At 39.6% G+C, this 21115-nt stretch overlaps 1 protein-coding gene across 1 annotated transcript; it reads right to left on the reverse strand.

Annotated features, from left to right (window-relative positions):
* Positions 1 to 1413: 1413 nt before the first annotated feature.
* Positions 1414 to 20630, reverse strand: cdh19 (cadherin 19, type 2). Its single transcript, XM_034109271.1, has 12 exons — positions 20456 to 20630; positions 15001 to 15373; positions 14591 to 14885; positions 13038 to 13157; positions 11436 to 11603; positions 10232 to 10422; positions 8380 to 8633; positions 7049 to 7185; positions 6020 to 6141; positions 5611 to 5728; positions 4217 to 4468; positions 1414 to 3339 (listed from the first exon to the last, which is right to left on the reverse strand). The coding sequence occupies exons 2-12, from the start codon at positions 15241 to 15243 to the stop codon at positions 2822 to 2824; spliced, it is 2418 nt and encodes an 805-aa protein (XP_033965162.1). The 5' UTR covers positions 15244 to 15373; positions 20456 to 20630; the 3' UTR covers positions 1414 to 2821.
* Between the last annotated feature and the right edge of the window lie 485 nt (positions 20631 to 21115).

The raw sequence follows: 21115 nt of genomic DNA on the forward strand, positions 1-21115 counted from the left end.
TATTCATCTTTTCAAGTGTCTTACTGTCCTAGCAGAGATCAGATAATATATGGGTTTAATTTAAGAAGGGCTCTCACTTGGTCAAAACTACATCTTCCTTAAAATCATTCATGTGGGGTGACATGGGGTCATGTTGAATTAAAACAATTATGCGTATTGTAACTTTATAACATTAATTCAACTATACATTCTTTTTTGTTCGATTGTTGGTCTACAACTATTATAAACAAATACTTAAAAAAACGTTGCAATACTCAGAATATCTAAATATTAATCTTCATACACTTTAATTACAGTAACTGTATAATCCCCAATTGCACATTAATTAATTGATCAGCCAAACCTTGAGGCGTACATGTAAGTAATGATTTCTTTTTCTTTACAAATATGGATCTCAAAAAACCTTTCAGGCATCTTTTCAATCAACTCACCGTGTGCCAAATGAGAGCCCCCTCTCAAAGACCCTCAAGTGAGCATTGTGGGGCTTTGTGATGAGTCTGGCAATGGCTCTGAAAAGAAGAGCTGAATCTCTAACCTGTGCAGAGGACAGAGACGGTTGACGGAGCGAAATCTTTCACATTGCTGTAATGGGTATAATTACACAAAGAAAAGGGCTGTTAGGTTAAATTACCCGTGATATTCACCATGGGTAATGACAGAAATTCAGAAGGTTAAATGACACCGAGAGCTGAATGACTTTTGACATTACGGTACTTTTTGAAAAGGAAATTATAACAGGGCCTTTATGGGCAAATCCAATAACCTACATGTTGGACTGTGGAGATTGGTCTGAAAGGACTTTCAAAAGACTTTTTTTTTGAACATCTGTGTCTTTAGAAGTCATTGTGAGATAATGATTTTGCAGTGCCCAGATAGATTGTTTCCAACAGTGAAAGCTATTTGAAGCTCACTTTGAGTTTCAGTAATGTCTGGAAAATGTCCTGCTGAGTGCATGGTGCACCTATATATAAGTAATCACGGCAGAAAAAGGAAAAGCTGAATAGATTCAAACAATTAGTTGTTTCCCTTATGTTGTATCTTTGCCCAAGGCTTTCCAATTACTTTCCAAATATGTTTGTATGTCTTTGTATACAGTTCCTCCTTCAGTGAGAACGGTATGCTCTCTGGTCTTCGCAGACAGCAAACAGCCCAATTAGTAGATGAGAAGGTGAAGGAGGCTGGACCTGAGCCCCTTGTAATTACCTCGAGTCACCCCACGAGCAGCCACCCACACAATAACGCGCTCATGTACTGTTTTCCAATAATACTGTAGGCTAAATTACCATGAAGGAAGAAGAGAGCGCAGCACTGTATATTATTATAATTATCTTTAAAGTGCTCTTGTATAAGACTCTCTTTATACATTTCAAATCTTCTCTTACTTTGCTGAAGTGTTGCTGCCAATCACCCATGTGATCTCTCTCCGCTGCTGATTGGCTTACACAAGTCGTGTGATCTGCTCTCCCGTGACTTCACAAAAAGGAAAGTCATATCATACAGCATAATCCATGTTAAACAGTTCATATATAATGGATAGTCTTCTGTAAGTAACATTTAATTTCTGTAAGAAAACGCGAATCAGGAATCAAAATCTCCATTTGAAAATAATGTTGCCATTCACATAACCAAAGAATATGCATTAAATAATATCATTTCGTAGGGGTAAATACAAAAATACACATAATGTACAGAACAAATTGTTATGAGCCAAAATACCAAATATAAAACTAGATAAGAAGTGACCTAGTAGTACCATAAACATGTATTTGACTGATCAGTAATACTGTAGGTATTATACAATGAGTGTAATATCATTACACTGTAATATTTATAATAATTAAAGCATGAATTCCATTGTTTTACTCTTTAACAGCCACAAATTAATAATGTGATAATACTGTGTTTCCAGCTTGTTCCACTGTCCCTAAGCGGACTAAATAAAATAAAATAAAAATAATGCAGCTTAAAGGTTTGGGGAAGAGTTACATTACATGTTTGGTAGATCACTGGATGCAAACTGCAGTTTCTGGAGTTGAGGGAAAATGCAACGAACACGCAACATGTCGGCATGTTAATCCTACCTTTGCAATTTAGAGAGGATAGTCCTTATTTGCACAACTACAAGAGGTCGCTTGTCAGGAGAATACAGGTTGTTTTAGCATTTATACAAATGGCTTACGATGTAGGACGAAGATGGATTTGATTGTTGCATAGAAGTGAGTGTAGAATAAACCCCTTGCTCTTAGATTTGAAGGCACTAAGACAAAGTCTAACATCAACATTCATATTAGCCATACAAAGTCATAAATGCTCTCAATGTTCAAAGAGTTGTACACAGAATTGATGCGTACATAATGTAATCATTATGGATTGATTTCATCTAAGAGGATATGGCTTGTCATTGTATGTAATACGCTATGCTTTCTAGCGTGAAACAACACGAGAATTAAATACTTTTTTCATATCGGTATGATAAATATAAAGCTACAACCAGGCTCCAGTTAGCCTAACAGAGCAACAGAAGACCGTAGAAAGGAGACATTATATGATGAAAGTGGCATAGCACAACTAAAGCCTCTGAAAAGAGTCCAGTCTTCATGCTAAGCTAAGCTAAGCTAAGCTGACAGGCTGCTTTTGATTTATATTCAGCGCACATTAATGAATCAGGTACAACTCTCGACAAGGAATTATTCATAATGCTGGGCCTTTCCTTTAAATGCAACTTTTAGTCATGGCTGATCGCTCATTGGAAGTGAAGTGAACTTGTCCATCGTGGCAAAGATTCGAGAAACAACCATTGAAAGAGTAGAAGAAGAGACCCTCAGAAGATGGTGTCTTCCTCTCCTCCCCAATACCAAGGGGTGAGTCTTACTGTGGAGGTTCTGGGATTACTAACAGGTTGCTCAGGTTCAAGCTCCGTTGTAGAGTCCAGCGAGCTCAGGGACCCTGTGGGAGACCCCGACCCCTCATAAGCATAGGTTCTTAGGCAGTCGAATGGGGGGACGTAAGGATCGAGATCAGCCTCTGTCAGCCTGTCCAGAATAAACTGCCTGAAGACGTCGTCGTCCGGCCCAATGAGGTGGGATTCTCTGAGGGACATGCGTATGCTGGCCCTGACGTCCTCCCTCCGCAGCCTCCTCTCCCTCCTCCTGGGGTGGCGGCGCAGCGGGACCGCAGGCTGGCAGAAGTTGAGGTCGGCTCCTACACCCCCCGTTTCTCCGTAATACAGCACCTTCTGCGACACCGTCTCAGGCAGCTCCAGCTCTTTCCCCTCCACCTCCAGTTTCTCCTGCTGCTTCCGCCTGTGCCTCCTCACCACCAGCATTAGAATTGACAGCACTGCAGACACGACAGAGCAAGAGCTCATTACCAACATACACCAGGGCATGAGCTTAGTGATACAAAAACGCGTGTTAAGTGCCTGATGGAGCTTTAGAATGTACTTGTGCAAAGGAAATAATAGCAGACAGATTTGTTTTTCTGATGTAAAATTCAATTTGAACGTAAATTAAGTTATGAATTATCTTTTTTAATTTCAGCTCACGCACAACAGGAAGACTTCTTGTATTTGCTCCATGTGGCACAGAATGCTAAAAGAGTTTATATAATTCTGCCGTGTTTTCACCGTGTATTGTTCTCATCCGACAGAATGTTAGCATAGCAGGTATTGTCATTAATATTTCATGTGATGGGCCAAGGGAGGACACACAGCAGCCGAGGTCATAATAAAGCTCTTCACTATGCAAACCCATCAATGTCCCATGGTGGCATTGCTACTGACGTATTGCAACCAATATGCTCATTACCTGACATCATCGCTCTGCAAGCTTTCAGCATTTTATAAGTGTGTTAAAGGCACGCTGGTGAGTTTTAAAAAAAAGGAATTCAAAGGAAAGTGCAAACGTGTTAATGAAAAAATCCTGCTGTTTAACACACGTTTACATACTTGCCAAAATGTTGTGAGTTGGAGCTGCTCTAGCTCAACAGATTCGCTGAAAGAGAATGACTTTTTTACAAGACAATATCACAGATGTATCTATCTACGAATGTCTGTATGTGTGTGTTTGTTACATCTATACTTCCATCTTTATATCTTTACTTTGTATCTATCTGTCTATCTACAGAGTGCACATTTTCACACATCCTTAGTATACCTTAGTTTGATAAACTTGACAAGGCTTGAATGTGAATACAAGATAAGACCCTGCTTTCTTACCTATAAGTGTGATAAAGCAGACCACAATTCCTAACAAGGTTTGCAGGCTGACCCCCATAGACAGGGCGAGGGCCTCCACCCCCCCTGTGGGACAATGGCCGGCAGGCTGGCAGTTGCATACACTGATGGTTAAAGTGTTGGTGCTGGAGAGAGCTGGAGATCCACTGTCAGTCACCACAACAGGCAGGAGGTACTGGGTTCGATCCTTACGCGTAAAAGAACTCCTGCGTGCCACGATGCCGGCTGTATTGTCTAAAAATGAAATGTAGAGAGGTGCACTTTTCAATTTCTTTAAAAAAAACATGAGTAGCACTTCCACCGTGAGTGCTGATATTGTGGGGGAATTCAACTGACACACGTAATGTGATTTAAAATTCAATCCGAGCTCTCAGAAAGTCTGGAGCACCTTGTCAAATCTCATTTTCAGTGTGTACAAAAGTACATTTGTAAAGTATACTTCAGAGTCCCCATAAGACTTCATCAAGGCACCTAACAATTACTTTTCAGAGTCAAATATGACCTGTGAAATTTGGAAATGTGTTTTATAATATATGTGATCCATTATTAATTCCCTGGATGCTGATTGGACTGATGTGTTGTTAGGCAATCACCCATACACTGCACCTGCAAACAGTACATCCCCACTCATTTGCACATTCAAACATCCCACTGTTGAAAACTTGAATCATATTTTCTGCTTGCTTTGTGTTCCCATTTTATTATAAACTTTGAGAAAGGGTTGACTGGCTACTGACTTCAAAGCAGACACTTTCAATGTACTTACTTGAGGAATGTGTCAGCCACAAAAAGGGAATAAACCTACTGAAGGATTTCATTCCAAAATGTGGAAGAAACACTAGTGTTATAAAAATGATTGTGATTATGAAAAGGAGCCCTTATCCTGCCTTTGTCCCACAGTTTCCACTGCTCATACAGGTGGTGGTTTAGCCACAGCCCACTATCATTCTCCCAGTCATCAAATGGGACTTTTAAGTAAGGTGTCATTAGGTGTTATATTTTTAGTTTTCTTTTGTCCCTCAGGTTAAAGCCCCAAAATGTAAAAATGTCCATTATTTGGAGGAGAACATTTCCTGGTGCATAATGGTGTATAATGAAACTATTTTATTTCATGCTCAGGATAAGATAGTCAGAAAGACTCGAAACAGTGGGCATAAGCTTAACCTGTACTCTACAGCTGGAACATAAATGATATGATGTTATGAATAATTTGTGAATAAAATGATATACTGTAATGGCTCATTCTACATAATGAGTATTGTGGGAACTGAATGTATTTCAAAGCTGATATTTCTTTTGCTTTACTTCTGCATTCACTTTAATGCTAGTTTTACTCATACTATCAGGATACTTCTTCCACCATTGTTAATAATAACCTTGATTGTCTCTGATGGTGAAGTTTGGGTTGATGTGTTTCTCGGGGACCATAGAGAAGTAGAAATGGTGTCCCTCCACAGGGTCGTCCGGATCAACAGCACTGAGCAGCTGAATGAGCTGCGAGACACAAAGACACATTACTGAGAAAGAACAAGTGGAATTTCCTGTATGCATACCATTGTAATATATTTCTCAGAATCTCAGTCAGCAGATGACAGTGTTATGAATGCAACATGGTATAGTGCTGTACAATTGCAAAATGGCTCCTTTTGAATCCAAAATACTACATTGATGTAATACAATATGTTGCAATATGAGAACCTTTACTGTCCATTTCATGGACATTCTCAATTCCACACAGCTATAATATAATAAATCATGAACATCAGTGCATCATAATATACATACTTCTCCCGCCTGTGTTCCCTCGCAGATATACGGCTGGTAATCTCTTGCAAGCCTTGGCACATTGTCGTTTATGTCCAGCACTTTGATGAACACCACCACAGAGGAGGATAAATGGCTCTGCGCTGCAGTAGTGAAGATAGACATTTGCTGAAGTCCACTGGGTGCATGTATCATAAATGCTTTGTAAAAGCTCTGTCAAAATAATACTTCAGACTGATAAATGTTTCTGCTTCTTTAAATATGACTGTGGAGCAAAATCAATGGGCATTCACTTTTCACTGCTTTCTCCAAACTAAGACAGACTATACAGCAAACCATTGTTCAAAAATAGTCAATCCTGGTACAGTAATGTTAGGGTTTGCATTACTCTACATCAGTGGTTCCCAACTTTTTGTAGTATCTTTTAATTGATATCACTTGTTTTTACCTTGATTTCAATAAATGTTTATTTCAAGCAGCAATCAGCATTTCTACATATTAAAGCCAATACACAGTGCAGGGTTTATGGAGTACAAATCAACATATTTATGAAAAACCTTTAGCTACTTTGAGCATACCGCTTATGTACAGTTTAAGCCAACTATGTCAGACCAGTCTTTTGCCGGAGGCACAAACATGCCATATAACAAAAATACATTAAGTTAATTCATTAAAAACAGTCGGGTTCCGTTACAAATTCAACCATTTCTTAATTCCTGAAACTGCTTGAAAAGTACATAATGTGTAACAACCACAGTGTCAACCATGTTATTGTTCCTTTAGTTTACAATTAAGATCTCTCTTGCCTGCTTAGTTTCCATATATTCTCATTTGTGAAAGTTATTGTTCCGGGGTATCAGCCGAATGATTTTTTCTTTGATCTAACTGTAGTTTCTCAAGATATTACGTCAGGTTGGGAATCGGTGCTCTAGACATTGTTTATGTTCGTCTTAACACAGTTCTGTGAACTATTTGGATAAAGGGTGCCAGGGTGCCAGGGTTGGCCATATTAACAACAGGCCATTGTACAATACATGAAATTCTCCTTACTTGTTTCCTTGGCTTCGACCGTGATGTTGTGCCAGTTTGCAGTCTCTCGGTCTAATGCTTTAGCGACAATTATAGTTCCATTGTTTGGGTCTACTTTGAAAGCTTTTGTGTTATCTCTCCGTTTGTCAATTGAATATCTGGAAGAAAAAAGACAGATGCACACATTAGCAGGCAAGGTCGTTCTCTGGGCAAACAAAACATTGTGATACCACAGGGAGATTAATTAGGCAAACTGCTCAATTGTTTGTATCTGTTGACAGATATCCAACACAGAGAGCACACACACAAGCTAGTGACAACAGAGACAACATGAATCAAAGCATCTCACACAGTGGGCGAACACACCATTTTGTATATTTTTTAAGACAATAAATAAAAACCTGACCTTGTGAGGAAATAGGATTTAAAAACAGAAGGACAAATCTGTAGAGAAATGTTCTGCAGTCTTTCTTCAATTAAATAATGTTACAGGTGGTGCAGCTGCAGTGACTTGTTCTCTGATAGTGGATAAAAAACGACTTTTAAAAAACATAAATGTATCATCCACGGGCGAAGACAACTGAATTGTTAACGAAGGAAATCTTTCATCCTATCATACCTTTACCACCCATTATTATAAGTGATTATAACACCATGGTGAGTAAGGGTAACCAGGAGTGAAAACATAATAAGTAATGACTCATTTCTGTGATAACAACTTTGAAAAATAAGCTAATTTGACCAAAGCAAACTTAATCATATTTAGTAGAGCTATGGAAGCCCCTAAAATGTCAGCTATAATGTATTAATCAATGAAACATTGTCTCCGAAGGGACATTAATAGACGCTAGGCTGAGGATGATATGCAGCACCTGCCATTCTTAAGCTCAGCTCAGATGGACTACAGGCACCGGTGCTGCTGCCGTCTCCTCTGCAATGTGCCCCACTTGCAAATTACTGCAAATCTCAATTCCATATGCCACCTCGTACGGTGCTTTATTAAATTCCCACGTCCTAGCCACGTCACTTTGTGATAATACCAAGGCAATAGATAGAAAAACCTGTGAGGTGTAAAAATAAATAAATAAATAAAATCGGTATGATTTATTCAGCAGGGCTCATTTCCTATTAAAGTAATATGAGATAAATATGACCATGTACAAGGTATCCAGAGATCAAGGGTAAAATGGATGCACCGAGCCAGTAACACTATTTGAAATGGAATGATATTTCACCCTGTGGAGGGAGCTGTCTGGGGACGTTCCGCCCCCACCAGTCTATCTACCTTGCCATTACCATACTTGGGTGGCAGATCCCATTCTTTCTGGTTTAGACGGTTCACATTCCTGTACCTGATGGGGTTGTTGACTGTGTCAGTGTCTCTGGCACTAACACTGCCAACCACAGTTCCCACAGCTGCATTTTCAGGAACCTTCCACTCGTACACCACGGAGAGAAAGACAGGCGGCTCGTCCACATCTTCCACAATAATCTTGAGCGTTGTTCTGTCCCTGAACTCCTCTAGATCCAGAAAACGAGTGTCCACATGGTCATTGACTGCCTCTGCGGCCATGACAAAACGTCTTTTAGTTTCATAGTCCAAAGGCTGTGAAGAAAAGAAAAACAGCTTTTAAAAAGGTTCATTATATTACCGCAGATTTTAAAAGCAGAAAACACAATGTTCTTGATCATAAAGCAAGCACAAAGAGTAACAGCTTTTCCGATATGCTTTGCCAACTTGTACTTAAACAGATGATTATGCCCGTGGGAGCAGGACACGACTCAGGCGACATGCTAACATTGTTTAGCCAGTGTCAATAAGCTACAAGCTGTGAGAACGCACTTAACTATTGTTGGGTTTTTGATTACCATTATTATGCCAGTAATAAGAAAACAGCATGCAAACCATTATTGGGTTCCCAAAGTGATTCAGAGAGTCAATAATGTCTTTTTTTATTTCATTATCACGGCAACTAAATTGAAATCTCATGTGCTATAAAAGAGAAGCATACTGTTGTTATGAAAAAAGTATGAAGCATAGGTCCTTTTACATTAACTTAAGTACATCGCACAATGTTATGGTTCCTGCCGTTTACTTGAGTAAACCCATGTTTCTTTCTTCTTCTACATTTTGGGGCAGATATTGCACCGTATACTGATCATCATTTGATAGGTTCAGCTTCACAAGGTTATTATGTAGATTTCGATTTGTACACGAAATATAAGTAAACTAATAATTTATGAGCTATAATCATATATTAAGCTTCCTAGAAGTATATCAAGCAATTCAAATTTGCCCCACTTTTGACAGCTGCAACATTACAATTATAAAACTATAATGCATCAATTATTATAATCCAGAAATATAATAAGTGTACAGCCATTCTGCATACAGGGTCCTTTAATTTATTATTTTGCTAATATGTATGTGCTTTTATTGAAATAAAGGTTTTCAAGGCATGTCTTTTATAGAGTATTTCCATACTTTTACTAAAGTAATAGTCCTCAACATTTCTTCAGCCTTTTTTTTTTAAATCTGCTCATCACAGCACATTTCCGGGTTACATGCATATTGAACAAATACATGACTTATTAATTAGATAGCTTTAGCTGTCCTAATGGGTGGATATTTTGTTAATCTTCAGATAGAAGACCTTTGTCACCCTACAGAACAAAACATGTCAAAAAAAGTAATCACTATTATGAGTCATTGATTGAAAATTGGCTAATTTCAATGCTATCATCCAAAGTAAGCTCTTCACTTTCTCTGTTCTCGTTTTGAAGCCTGTAGTTTATTGTGCTGCTACGTTTGTGACTTGGAGAGAAGTGGATATTGCTGTTGCTGCTGCTGCCAGGTGTACGACAGTGTGGGGTGGCTGGGTCCCTGTGCCAGGCTGTTACACTGTTGCGTCTTGTTGGCTTTGATGCTGCTGTTGTTGTGTCTGCCAGCTGTACTGTATGTGTGAGTGCATAGAGCCAGCATGTGCTGCCATGCCCTCTATCAGGTGTAATGATTTTTGAAATTGTGTTCGCATTGGTGTCAGTGATGTTAATTAGATTCTAAATGCCGGAGATTAAAAAATTAGTTATTTTCTACAAATAATGTTTCAGCACCTCATGGCCTCTGTGCCCACCCACACTATGAAACATAAGATTAAAAGAAAAATATGCTAAACTCGTATATTAGACACTGTATGCATTCACCTTGGCTAGCAGTATCAATCCCTCCTGCGTGGCTGGGTCTGTTTTGATGATAAAAGTGGAGCTTTCCTCCAGGTCATCCTCCAGACTGTAGGTCATCTTAGCATTGATGCCACTGTCTCCATCATACGCCATAACCCTGCCAACTGTGGTGCCTTCAGCTGCATTTTCAGGTACGGCAAAAGTGTACAGGTCTGAAAAAACAAGGATATTTTAAGCACACTATTGACACCATTACACAGAGAATGTTGGAATATGTTATCAAAAGGAATACAGAATCCCAAAGATACCAAATTGGTACTGTTGCAGTACAGAATGACAACTCACATTTTGGGGGGAAAACAACAAATTAAAAGTTTCTTTACTAAGGCTTTGCCAACTGAACTTGACAGTGAGTTGTTAATGGCTAGTAAGGAGAGGTTCCTAGTGTGTACAGTGATAAGAAGGGAGGACATTGTGGTGAGCATCAATTTGTGCTAGTCACAGATAAATTGTGGCAATTCCATATAAACCTAACTCTAATAAGAAGATGAGAAAATGTGATTCTGTCTTGAAATGACTCTGTTTGGATGGCAGCCACAATTGGGAGGAACTCGAAAGGAACCAGCTGCTCCCGACAAAATGTTATCTCTGCTGATAATAATTACCAATTATGTTACAAAACAGGGTTCAAAACTGAAGTGAGGTCATACAATATTAATAGGGCCTTTTGACTCAACATTGAATACATAGGAAAGCACCTGCTCTGAATGTAAATGTGACATTAATAGTTTAAGGTATCATTCTCCTTTCTAAAGAATTGATTTCTTCCCAAGTGGGGTTTATCACTGAGAATGCTAGGTTTGTTTCTAAAGGTCATGACAAATGTCCTTTCATGTGTGAATGATTAAATTCATCCAGTGGGCGACGCATCTACACGTGCACCCGCAGATGAAAATCCCCATCTCCGTCTCGTTCGCTCGATCTCATTCTTCGACTGTCTCCTTTTAATTCTGGCTGCCAGCTGAATAACAAGATGTGTACAGCGGAATGCAGCGCCGGCAGTGCAAACCACCCACCCGAACCGGAGAAGTGTGATCAAATAAATGCCTCTTAGGTATAATATTAAATATGTCCTCGCAGTCTGCAACGCTTTGTGCTCTTTCATTGATTCCCAGAGTGTGTGTGGCCTGGTGTTTGCATCTCTGTGACTCATATTGTGACTCACGGTGTTGGAAAGTAGGTCCATTGTCGTTGACATCAGTCAGGCTTACTGTGACGGTGGTGGAGGAGGAGTAACCGCCGCTGAGGCCAAGCATATCCTTCACCTGCACCACCACCAGGTACTGCTCTCTGGCCTCGCGGTCCATGTTTGGCCAAGATGTTACAATAATCCCTGTAGGTGAGGAGAAGGACAAATATAGCGTCAACAAAAGACAGAATTAAAAATGTATCTGTTGGTGTGTTTTCTTTACAAAATCAACTTTGTCTCAATCATTCTACGAGAGCACTTTACCATCATAAATGTTAAGTTTACACATTGGATCGATCCATAGAAATACAAGATGGCTTTAAGATGACTAATGATTCTTCTGTCTGGCGAAAGTGGAGGCTGCAGGGGACGGGTAAAAGAAATTGGAAAATGTAAATGCTAATTTTGCTTTGCAAGTCATAACTTTAACCACTTATTCCTCTAATCATCCTTTCAAATTAACTTTCCAGAAGCCAATTACCAACCGCAATGTCTAATCAGTCGCGCTGTTCTGGGCGCCTGCCATAGAAGGCCTCAATCACAATAACCCTAGCCCTATCTCCTCATCATTACATGTGTGTAGGTCACGTTTATCAATGTGTAATATGTAAAAATACCAACAGAATGAAAACTTTTCATTCCCCCTCAGGGATGAATAGATTGTCTCCTCTTCTTGTACTGTAAACCAACCTACACTGTAATTTAAGCCATCTGGCGATTTAACAATGCCAATAAACATAACTGTTTGAAGGATAAAGCAGGTGTTTATGTTTATTTTCTTCGAGGAGGGATCATTGCTAACAATATGTCAGTGTGTCTTTCAATACATTCATGTCTATCTGTTGTAAGTTCATTCATTCAATAACAAAATGGGCTAAAAAAACGATTGAGCCCGGTTAAATACGCAATCGAAAATGAGGGCTGCACTGGAGGAGAATATTTTCACAAGCAGACTACATGTGGTGTAGTCAGTGTGTTACATTATCAGGACTGCAAAGAGCCAATGTTCTCTGCGATGAAGGAACATGGCACTGTGGCTGCTGTGTTTTATTAGCATTTCAACAACAAAGGGGCTTTATGAAACAGAGAAATAACATATAGTAGGCTTTGGTAACACACACAATACTTTTTGGATCACTTAATCGCATGTATTGACAATGAGAAGAATATAGAATATCTCCAGCCCTTTCCTTACTGGTCAGCTGAAGCCATACACTAGAATAGTATCGACTGCTGCCCACTCCTCAATGACATCAGTTGTTTCCCTAAAGAAGTCAGGTTTGACCTTTCACAGATTGCATTAATTTGCAAGTAATTTTTTTGTTTTACGTCAATAATGCCCTCCCCCAACCCTTCTCAGTCAAGGTCAACAATGTGTGTGGGAAGAGTGTTACTGACTTCTAAATCCTCAAACTTTCGCCAATTGTATTTCAAGAAAGTAGCTCAAATGTATGTGTGAATCTGTGCTGTCCTGTTTTTCAATCTTACCCTGTTGCTGTTTAAACTACTGAATTTCCACGGCGATGAATAAAGGTCCATCTTATCTTGTCTTATCTTATACTTAACAACAAGTGTTACCCGTCTTTGGTTCCACTGAGAAGTAGGGTTCCCCTTGCAGGACGGAGTAGATGAGCTTGGCGTTGTTTCCGAACATGGGATCGTCAGCATCTGTGGCTGTCACCTGGGCCACTGTGGTCCCTGTGGGGGTGGGGGGGAACGGATCACACAGTCAGAGTTAGCTCAGGCAGCAGTTCCAGTCGACGGGGAAATAAAGTGATTATGCCACAGTCCCGCGGGGTCTGTCTGTCTGGCTCAGGGGGGGAGCAGTGCAAATGGAAGGAGGGAGGGGGGTGAGGTTGAGGTAGGGTTAGAGGAGGGCTATTGAAAATGGGGTTAGGGAGGGGCCTGTGGGGGGGGAGCATTGGTCTTGCACAGCTCAGTAAGGCTGTGCAGGTGTGTGTGTGTGACAACCTCTTAAGCCCTATAGCGACATCTCTCTCACTATCCACCTGCTACTCCTTTTCTCTCCATCTCATTCTTTTCCTCCAGAAAGCACTCTCTCTTGCCTCCTTTAACACAGCCTTTCTTATTTTCAGTTGCCTGCAGACCAACCTTCCCCTCTCTCTTTCTCTTTCCGAAGTCACATGCATTATGATTTATTACGGGTGAGATATTACCCCGCGAAAGCAGATTACATATAAATTGAAATGGTAATGTTTTGGTATGAAAGGGCAGTGGTTATAATAACGTTATTTAAGAAATATATCCATAAAGGCATCCAAGATAGGGTTCAGAATGGAATACTTTTAACTTCCTGAATAGGGACAGATGACAGACATTCATATCACCTTTTTTCCTTAAGATTTAAGTTAAGACAATTCATTTTTAAAAGAATATCCTTATAAATAATAAAGCTGATAAGTTGTTTTATCTGCTTGATAGAAAATGATTTGCTTTTATTTGTAAAAGGAAAAAAAAGAAAACGGTTGTTTGTACGAATAATATTCTAAACACATAACTCTTTGAAACATCAGACCAACCATGAAACATGTAATCATGCTATTAATAGGCCTATTCTAGTATCTCTGATGTTTTTTTAAAGAGACTGCTTTAAAGGATACATATACAAAAATATGCTTATTCATTTTCAACAAAGAGATTCATGAGAAGATCAACAGCACTCTCACACCTCTGTGGTAAATACAAAGTTGGAGCTTGCTTTACAAACTGGTGGAGAAGCAGCTGTATACATACATAAGTAACTATAGTCACCTTGTAGCACCTTAAACATTTACTAATTAACAGGTTATATCTAACCCTAACCCTAAGGTACAAATTCAAACAAGTCGTATATGGTAATTCCTAATTTTGGGGTATATGTTTTGGAGCAGCATCTTATTGGTTGATGAGATATTGTGTGGTAATAAGTGAGCTCTAGAGGCTACTAAATTCTGCTATAATTGCTATATTTACAGATATGATACTAATATCTGTCTGCTCAGCACATATAGGGTTTAGGTGTAGGGTGTTAGTAATGCAGGTAAGCATGCACGTTTGCATAACAGGAGAAAACAACAGTGGTTGATGGGTATTTCATGAGCTATCAGTTTGTTTGCCCATTAAAAGCTTACCAATTAGACACATCTCAGGGATGCTGGACACATACGGTTCGTTCTGGAACTGAGGGACATTGTCGTTGATGTCCTGCACCGTGATGATGAACTCTGATTGGGGTTCCACCGGTTCATTGGACCTCCTGTTTATTGCCTGGGCCTGAAGGACATAGAAGGCCTTTTCCTCTCTGTCGAGCTTCTTCAGTGTCCGTATCTCACCAGAATACTCATCTATCTCAAACGCTTCTCCGGCACCATCTCCTGATAATATGTACTTGATGGAAAACTCACCACGGTCATAGTCAGATTTGAGCTATAAAAAGAGATGATGAAAGCTTTTTTTAAAAAAAAATTATAACGAGAAACATGCATTTACTAAAGGAAATAGCGTGTCAAGGACATGGAGGACATTCAATCTGTGGTGGTACCTGGCCAATAACACGAGGAGTTGGATCTTCCTCGGGGACAAACAGCTGTTTCCAGATCCAGCCTCTCTTCAGGCGACGGTGCAGATGAGTGGACCCTTGGGCTATTTGTTGGGCTTCCAGACCCTGAGTACTTCTCGTATCGCTCAGCACCCCACCAGGAATAATGGAAAAGACCGTTACCACGGCCAAAACACTCGGCATGCTCATTTTTACTGTCCATCCGTGCATTTCCTTCCACTGCATGGTTAATGGACAGAAGAGGTTTCACTGGTCCGCTGTTGCCAATACTTCACTCAACAGCACAGTATTTCATGATCCCGGCAGTGCTGTATCCCATCTCGTTAGGATGTGGTTCATGTGCAGGCTCATATCTCTGAAATAAAAGTTAACAATTGAATTAACGGTTGCTTTGAGAAATGTCCAGCAGTGCGCAGAGATTGCAAAAGAGGAAATTGAAATCTTTAGCTCTGTAGAGTATAATCCAGATATCAAGTGTTCAAATTCACACCTGTATCAGTACATAATGACAAGTCTTAATTTAAAGGCTTGGTTTATCTATGAGAAATTAGAATTCAATATTAAGTCTATGAAAGGTAAATCTCACTTTCAATATATAGAGTTAATAAGCAATAAATGAAAAAGGTGATTTTATATTAGTCATAAAAACAAGTCTTACTGCTGTGATTGTTTTTGATAATATGTTGACATGTGTGAGCTAAAAGTAATAATTACATGTTAATATATCAATCTCATCTTATAAATGGTTGAAATAGTAAACATTAGCTACATAAATGTTTGCCACTTCTTCCATTGCAAGTGACACTGTTGTAAATACAAACTGTATTTATACCTAAACTATAATATACCTGAACATTGTCAGGTATATTCTTTAAAAACATTAGTGCGTGCTAAAAGAATCCACGTATATATAATTATGAGTGAAAGTATGTAATTCCTCTGAGCCAGGGCTGTGGAGTTTAATTGCAAACTGTTTTAATTAAATGTTTTATTTGTAACTATAGTCATGTCAAAACCGTTGCACCAGAACAACTCAAATATATAGCAAATTCAAGCAAGAAAGTCTTAGTCAGAATCACATCTTACACAAGAAAAACAAACCCTTTGTCTGCCATTTTCTTTTCTTTTTTGTCTTGCATCCTGCAGGCAGCATGGGCGGCTGCTGTTTTGAATTCAAACAAGGCCCTGTATTGTTTTTCATTGGGGGGAGCAAGCCCTGCACATCATTCCTTAAACATGACACTGCGCTCTGCAGCTAACTAATGAAGACTTGTAATTAGATCAATGTCTCCCCAGACATGGAAAACAGAGACACATGGCTCTGACAAACTCTGACTCGAATCGATGCATCAATTATAATCTCCATCAGGGTCAAGAGTGTAAGGACAACGAAAGTCAGACAAGACAGAAAATTAGTCAGGGCAACAAGGAATACAATATCTTGCACTGACAAAGTTACCAGAGTTTAACTTCAACAAATTCATTAAACTCCTTTTATTTAGACTGACACTCAATTATTGTTCTTTTCTACAAGCAACAATAATCATGTCACTGTCAAAGAGACAACAATATGCCATCACAACTTTGGCATCTTTACGTTCACAAGGTTACTGTCGTCGAGCACTTCCTTTCTCTACTTAAGAGTAATTCATTGTTCCCTCTCTGCAGGTGTAGACTATCATTAGTTTAGTTTCAAACCTATCCTTTCTGACTTTTAACAGTTTGCTTTGAAAACTGACATCAATTATTTGAACATACTATGAACCCTTGAATGCCACTCTCTTGTCATGCAGCAACCCATACTGTACATCAGCAATCCGTGGGATCAGATGAAAAGGGCCAGGAATCACATCAGCCATTATTCTATAACATTTTAATATCATTTACACTGTGCGTAACCTACAGGGTCTCACTATGTGGAAGTTGTATTCAAAGTGATGCAAGGGAACACATGCGCATGCATTTTAAGCATGGGTAGTCCCAGTGGACATGTAGAATATAGAGTATATTGCAATGTTTTCCGAGCAGTTACAGTAGTTGCAGTATTATTGCTTTTACAGCCCATAATGTTCATGTTTAATCTTGTAAAACTAAATTAGCTGTCAAGACCCATTTGTAATGAGTTTGTAAAATCAATTACGGATGCAGGCTTTTATAATGATATACAATTCCCATACAGAATGCAAACAAGAGTACTTGTTTGTGCTTATGTATGTCTTTCTGGGCCGTATTCATATCTCTGAGCATTGAGGACTGACAGTCCAATTAGTAACCAATGAGTCGTGAGCTGTTAGGTCTGCCAAGTACGCGCCCAAACTGAACGCATTGAGCCAAAACTAGACAACAGCCCTTGATGATGTTACTCGGAGCAACTGCTCATCTGCCAATATGCCAAGGAGTCTGTTTAAAACTTCTTCAGCCTTTAAGGATGTGGCTGGAATAGTGCACAGGTCAACAGATGTTTCGGTGCACATTTAACAAGATGAGCTTTGGTAGAAAAAATTATGAAATTCTGCAGAAAGAATGGCTATGCCAAGAAAAAGGGTGAGCTCACATGTCCAGGTCTGTCAATAGCATAGGGTTTAGGGAGCAAGTAAAACATATACCTGTATATACATATATATATACCTATATACATATATATATATACACACATATATATATACAGCTATCTTGTTAGTGTTTGATAATATATGTGGTGAATATTAAATAGACACATACAGCCTTTATAAATCCATCAGATGTCATTGTCAGGTGTATACGGTCTGAGAAATGTCAAGGAAACTAAAAATATGTTAAATCGCTGTTAAACTCTAAGGTCAATGTTCTCCTTTCAAAATAAATGTTCATTTGAACATGACATGCTGAGTGGCCTGCGGATGACAGCCATTCATTAGCTCAATAGGCCTTGCTCCCATTTCCAGCAGACCTCCTGTAGCCTGTATGTACAGTACGCCACATGACAGAATGACAATGAGTCTCACAATGTTAAGCACCAGATGTGCTGAGACGGCCACATATATTCCTATATGGTGATGTGTTCCAGCTAATAAAGTGTCGCTCTGTTTTGTTCCAGGATGCTGTTAAAGATGTCGAAACGCAGTAATAAAGAAGAAGAAGTCTCTACTTGACATTGTGGATGAAACATAAATATACATCAAATGCACTCCCGACACTAACTGCTAAGTAATGCTAACTTTATGTGAGCAATAGTTGGGTAGTTTTTGATGCATTATGAGAAATAAATTAAAATCTGTAAAGCTTAAACCGTGTCAGTGGATCTAAATATAGACTTTTCGCAATCTTGAAGACTTATCCATCTGTTAAGCCTCGCTTCTTTAAAAGCACCCTCCCAAGACAATATGTCCTTAATTGGTCATTTGGGAGCCTATCATGGGACCTGTTGTTTACTGTTCAGCTTCGTAAAACAATAACAGTGAAAATCAGGACCTAAACTGAGTTCAAAGACTGTGCTAAAGCAACGGGGGAATGTCAAGCCATCATGTTCTCCGTAGGAAGTAATTTGTCTGATTTTATTATGTGCACAAGTGGAAATCATTATCGTTTAGCAAAGGGTCACGAATTTCCTCTGCAATGGGACTCCATCCTATTATTCATTTTTTCGCCATTAAAAACAATTAAACTGATGTTAACAAAAAAAGGACAAATTTAAACTACAGGCAATTATCTATAAAGACTTAATTATGGTGATAAAAAAGAGTTTTAGAATAAAAAGTTTTGAGGAATATCAGACGAGGACACCATAGAGAGCAGACAATCATATTTTCATGTATTTTTCGAAAGGCAGAACCAAACTGCAATGTCTAAATCTTTTCAGTCCTTATATCTATGGGCCTATGGTTGAGGATATATAGTGCAGCATCATGTTGACAGTTCCCACACATTACAGTGTTTGGCCAAGGTTTTGTACTTTATAAACTCACGATGTTCTTTAGTTACAAATGGGGTATTTGTTGGTTAATGTTTACCGCCCTTGAGTACGTTTACTAGTATTTTGGACAGACGGGGTATTTCTACGGAGCCCTGGAGGGTTCATTGAGAGAAAAATAAATAAACGTGGCCACGTTTTACTTTCTCGTTCGCACAAGTTAATAAAGCGTGGGCACGAGTTAATAAAGCGTGTGCACGAGTTAATAAAGCGTGCGCACGAGTTAATAAAGCATGGCCTCGTTTTATTTAAATGGAGGGATTCCTGTCCGTGACTCACAGAATCTGCTGCTGCCCACAGCTGTTTTATAGAAGGAAAACATCCTTCACTTTATGAAATCTCTGTGGCACCAGTGGCCTGTACCACGAAGCAGGATTTGCTATTTACACTATTCATTCATGAAGTATGACGCTGCGCTGTCAGCACGCGTCTCCATGTTTGTGATTGGTCAAATGTTGGTAACCCCGTCCCTTTCACGTGAACGCACTCTCAACCGGGCAGAGAAACCCTGGTTGATTTGCTGAGTTAATAACCAGCTTCGTAGGACCGCTTAGCGACATCGCGTTTTTTAGGGTTAATTAAGCCGGGTAAATCAAACATATCCAGGGTCTGTTGAACTGGCTTCGTCGTACAGGGCGCTGGAGGCAGTAACGTGTAATTCAGCAGAATCTGAGAAGAGCAGCACCAGCTGCAAAGAGCGGTGCCTTTTACTGTTTACTTCACTGCGTTTCTCTTCATTAGAACCGCTGGATGGAGATCGCACGCTTTATTAACTCGTGCGCACGCTTTATTAACTCGTGCGCACGCTTTAGTAACTCGTGCGCACGCTTTAGTAACTCGTGCGCACGCTTTAGTAACTCATGCGCACGAGTTACTAAAGTGTGGCCACGTTTTATTTATTTTTCTCTCTATGAACCCTCCAGGGCTCCGTATATTTCAATGAAAGCATGTGAGAAATGGTCACCTTAAGGAAAGGTCACAGAAATCATTATTGAACCTCGCCAAATGTTGAATAATCTGGGTCAAATGTTTTCACTCAAAGGTGGAATGCACTAAAGGCGTGTGTATTGTCGCTATGCACTATAGGCCAGTACATCGAGTAGGATAAACAAGTGGATAACTCATGCAGAGGCCTCAAATAGTCAACTCTGGAAAATCACTTTGGTACACTTCACTAAAAGGCTTCCAAGTTATTTCCTAACCACTTAAAACATCCTCGTCAAATATTATAAGGTTACCACCAGCAAGCCAGAAGTAATCACAAGAAATATTCTGATCTCCTGCTGTGACAAACACAAATAATTCCCAGGACTCTTTCATGAATTATAGATTTCAGCCTTCCTGCTGTTACTTTTATGTTTAAAGCCTTTTTTACTCTTTGAATTGCTAGAAACATCCTTTCATAGATAATGTATTAAATGACATGTAAATATCTTCTGACAAAACATGATCTGTAAAAGATGTATAGCACGCACCACCTACACCCACCTGTTCGTGTGATGCTGCCGGCCCCAGAGTTACTTGCCAAGGAGATCATCGCAGGGGTCTGAAGAAACACAATCTGCTTGACTAAATGCCCTGGTACTGGAAAGCAATTCAGTCACCACAATAGCAGGAGCGAATGTGCGTGGTTCTCACAATGCGTAATCCCCTGCGCTGAAGACCTCCCCTCCTCTTCTTCCTCTTCTTCTTCTTCTTCTCTCCCCTTTTCTGCCCTTCTCAAACTTGCTGGGGAAGAACAAACACAGGCTCTATTGTCTGGGAGCCTGCAGAACACTCAAAGCCTTCATCACCATGCAAATAGTCACAGCGCAGACTTACAAATGGATTTCTATCTATTCACCCTGTCGCCTTTTTCCTCCCCATTCTCCGTGAACAATCCAGCACTTATTAGAGGCCAGTTGGAGCATGGAGGGGATGGTAATGCATCCACTGTATGACCACTATTTCTGAGAGTGATAGGAGGGCCACCGTCTGTGTTTTGACATTCAAGAAGAGAGGGCATGCTGTTCCTGATATGGTCACATTTTTTAAATGACCTGTCATGACACAGAGTATGCAAAATCACTTGTGATGTTGTTTGTCCTCCACAGTCTCCCGGATGTTAACATGTACTTGTTATCAGGGCCATAGTGGTACATAAAGGAT

Source organism: Pseudochaenichthys georgianus, chromosome 20, assembly GCF_902827115.2.
Source record: "Pseudochaenichthys georgianus chromosome 20, fPseGeo1.2, whole genome shotgun sequence".
In the NCBI taxonomy this organism is placed as follows: domain Eukaryota; kingdom Metazoa; phylum Chordata; class Actinopteri; order Perciformes; family Channichthyidae; genus Pseudochaenichthys; species Pseudochaenichthys georgianus.

Coding starts and splice junctions, on each gene's coding strand:
- cdh19 (XM_034109271.1), bottom strand. CDS start 15,243: ATGCAGTGGAAGGAAATGCACGGATGGACAGTAAAAATGAGCATGCCG. Junction 8,634..10,231: donor GATTGATACTGCTAGCCAAG/GTGAATGCATAC, acceptor TTTTCTTCACAG/CCTTTGGACTATGAAACTAA. Junction 3,340..4,216: donor CTGCTTTATCACACTTATAG/GTAAGAAAGCAG, acceptor TCGTGTCTGCAG/TGCTGTCAATTCTAATGCTG.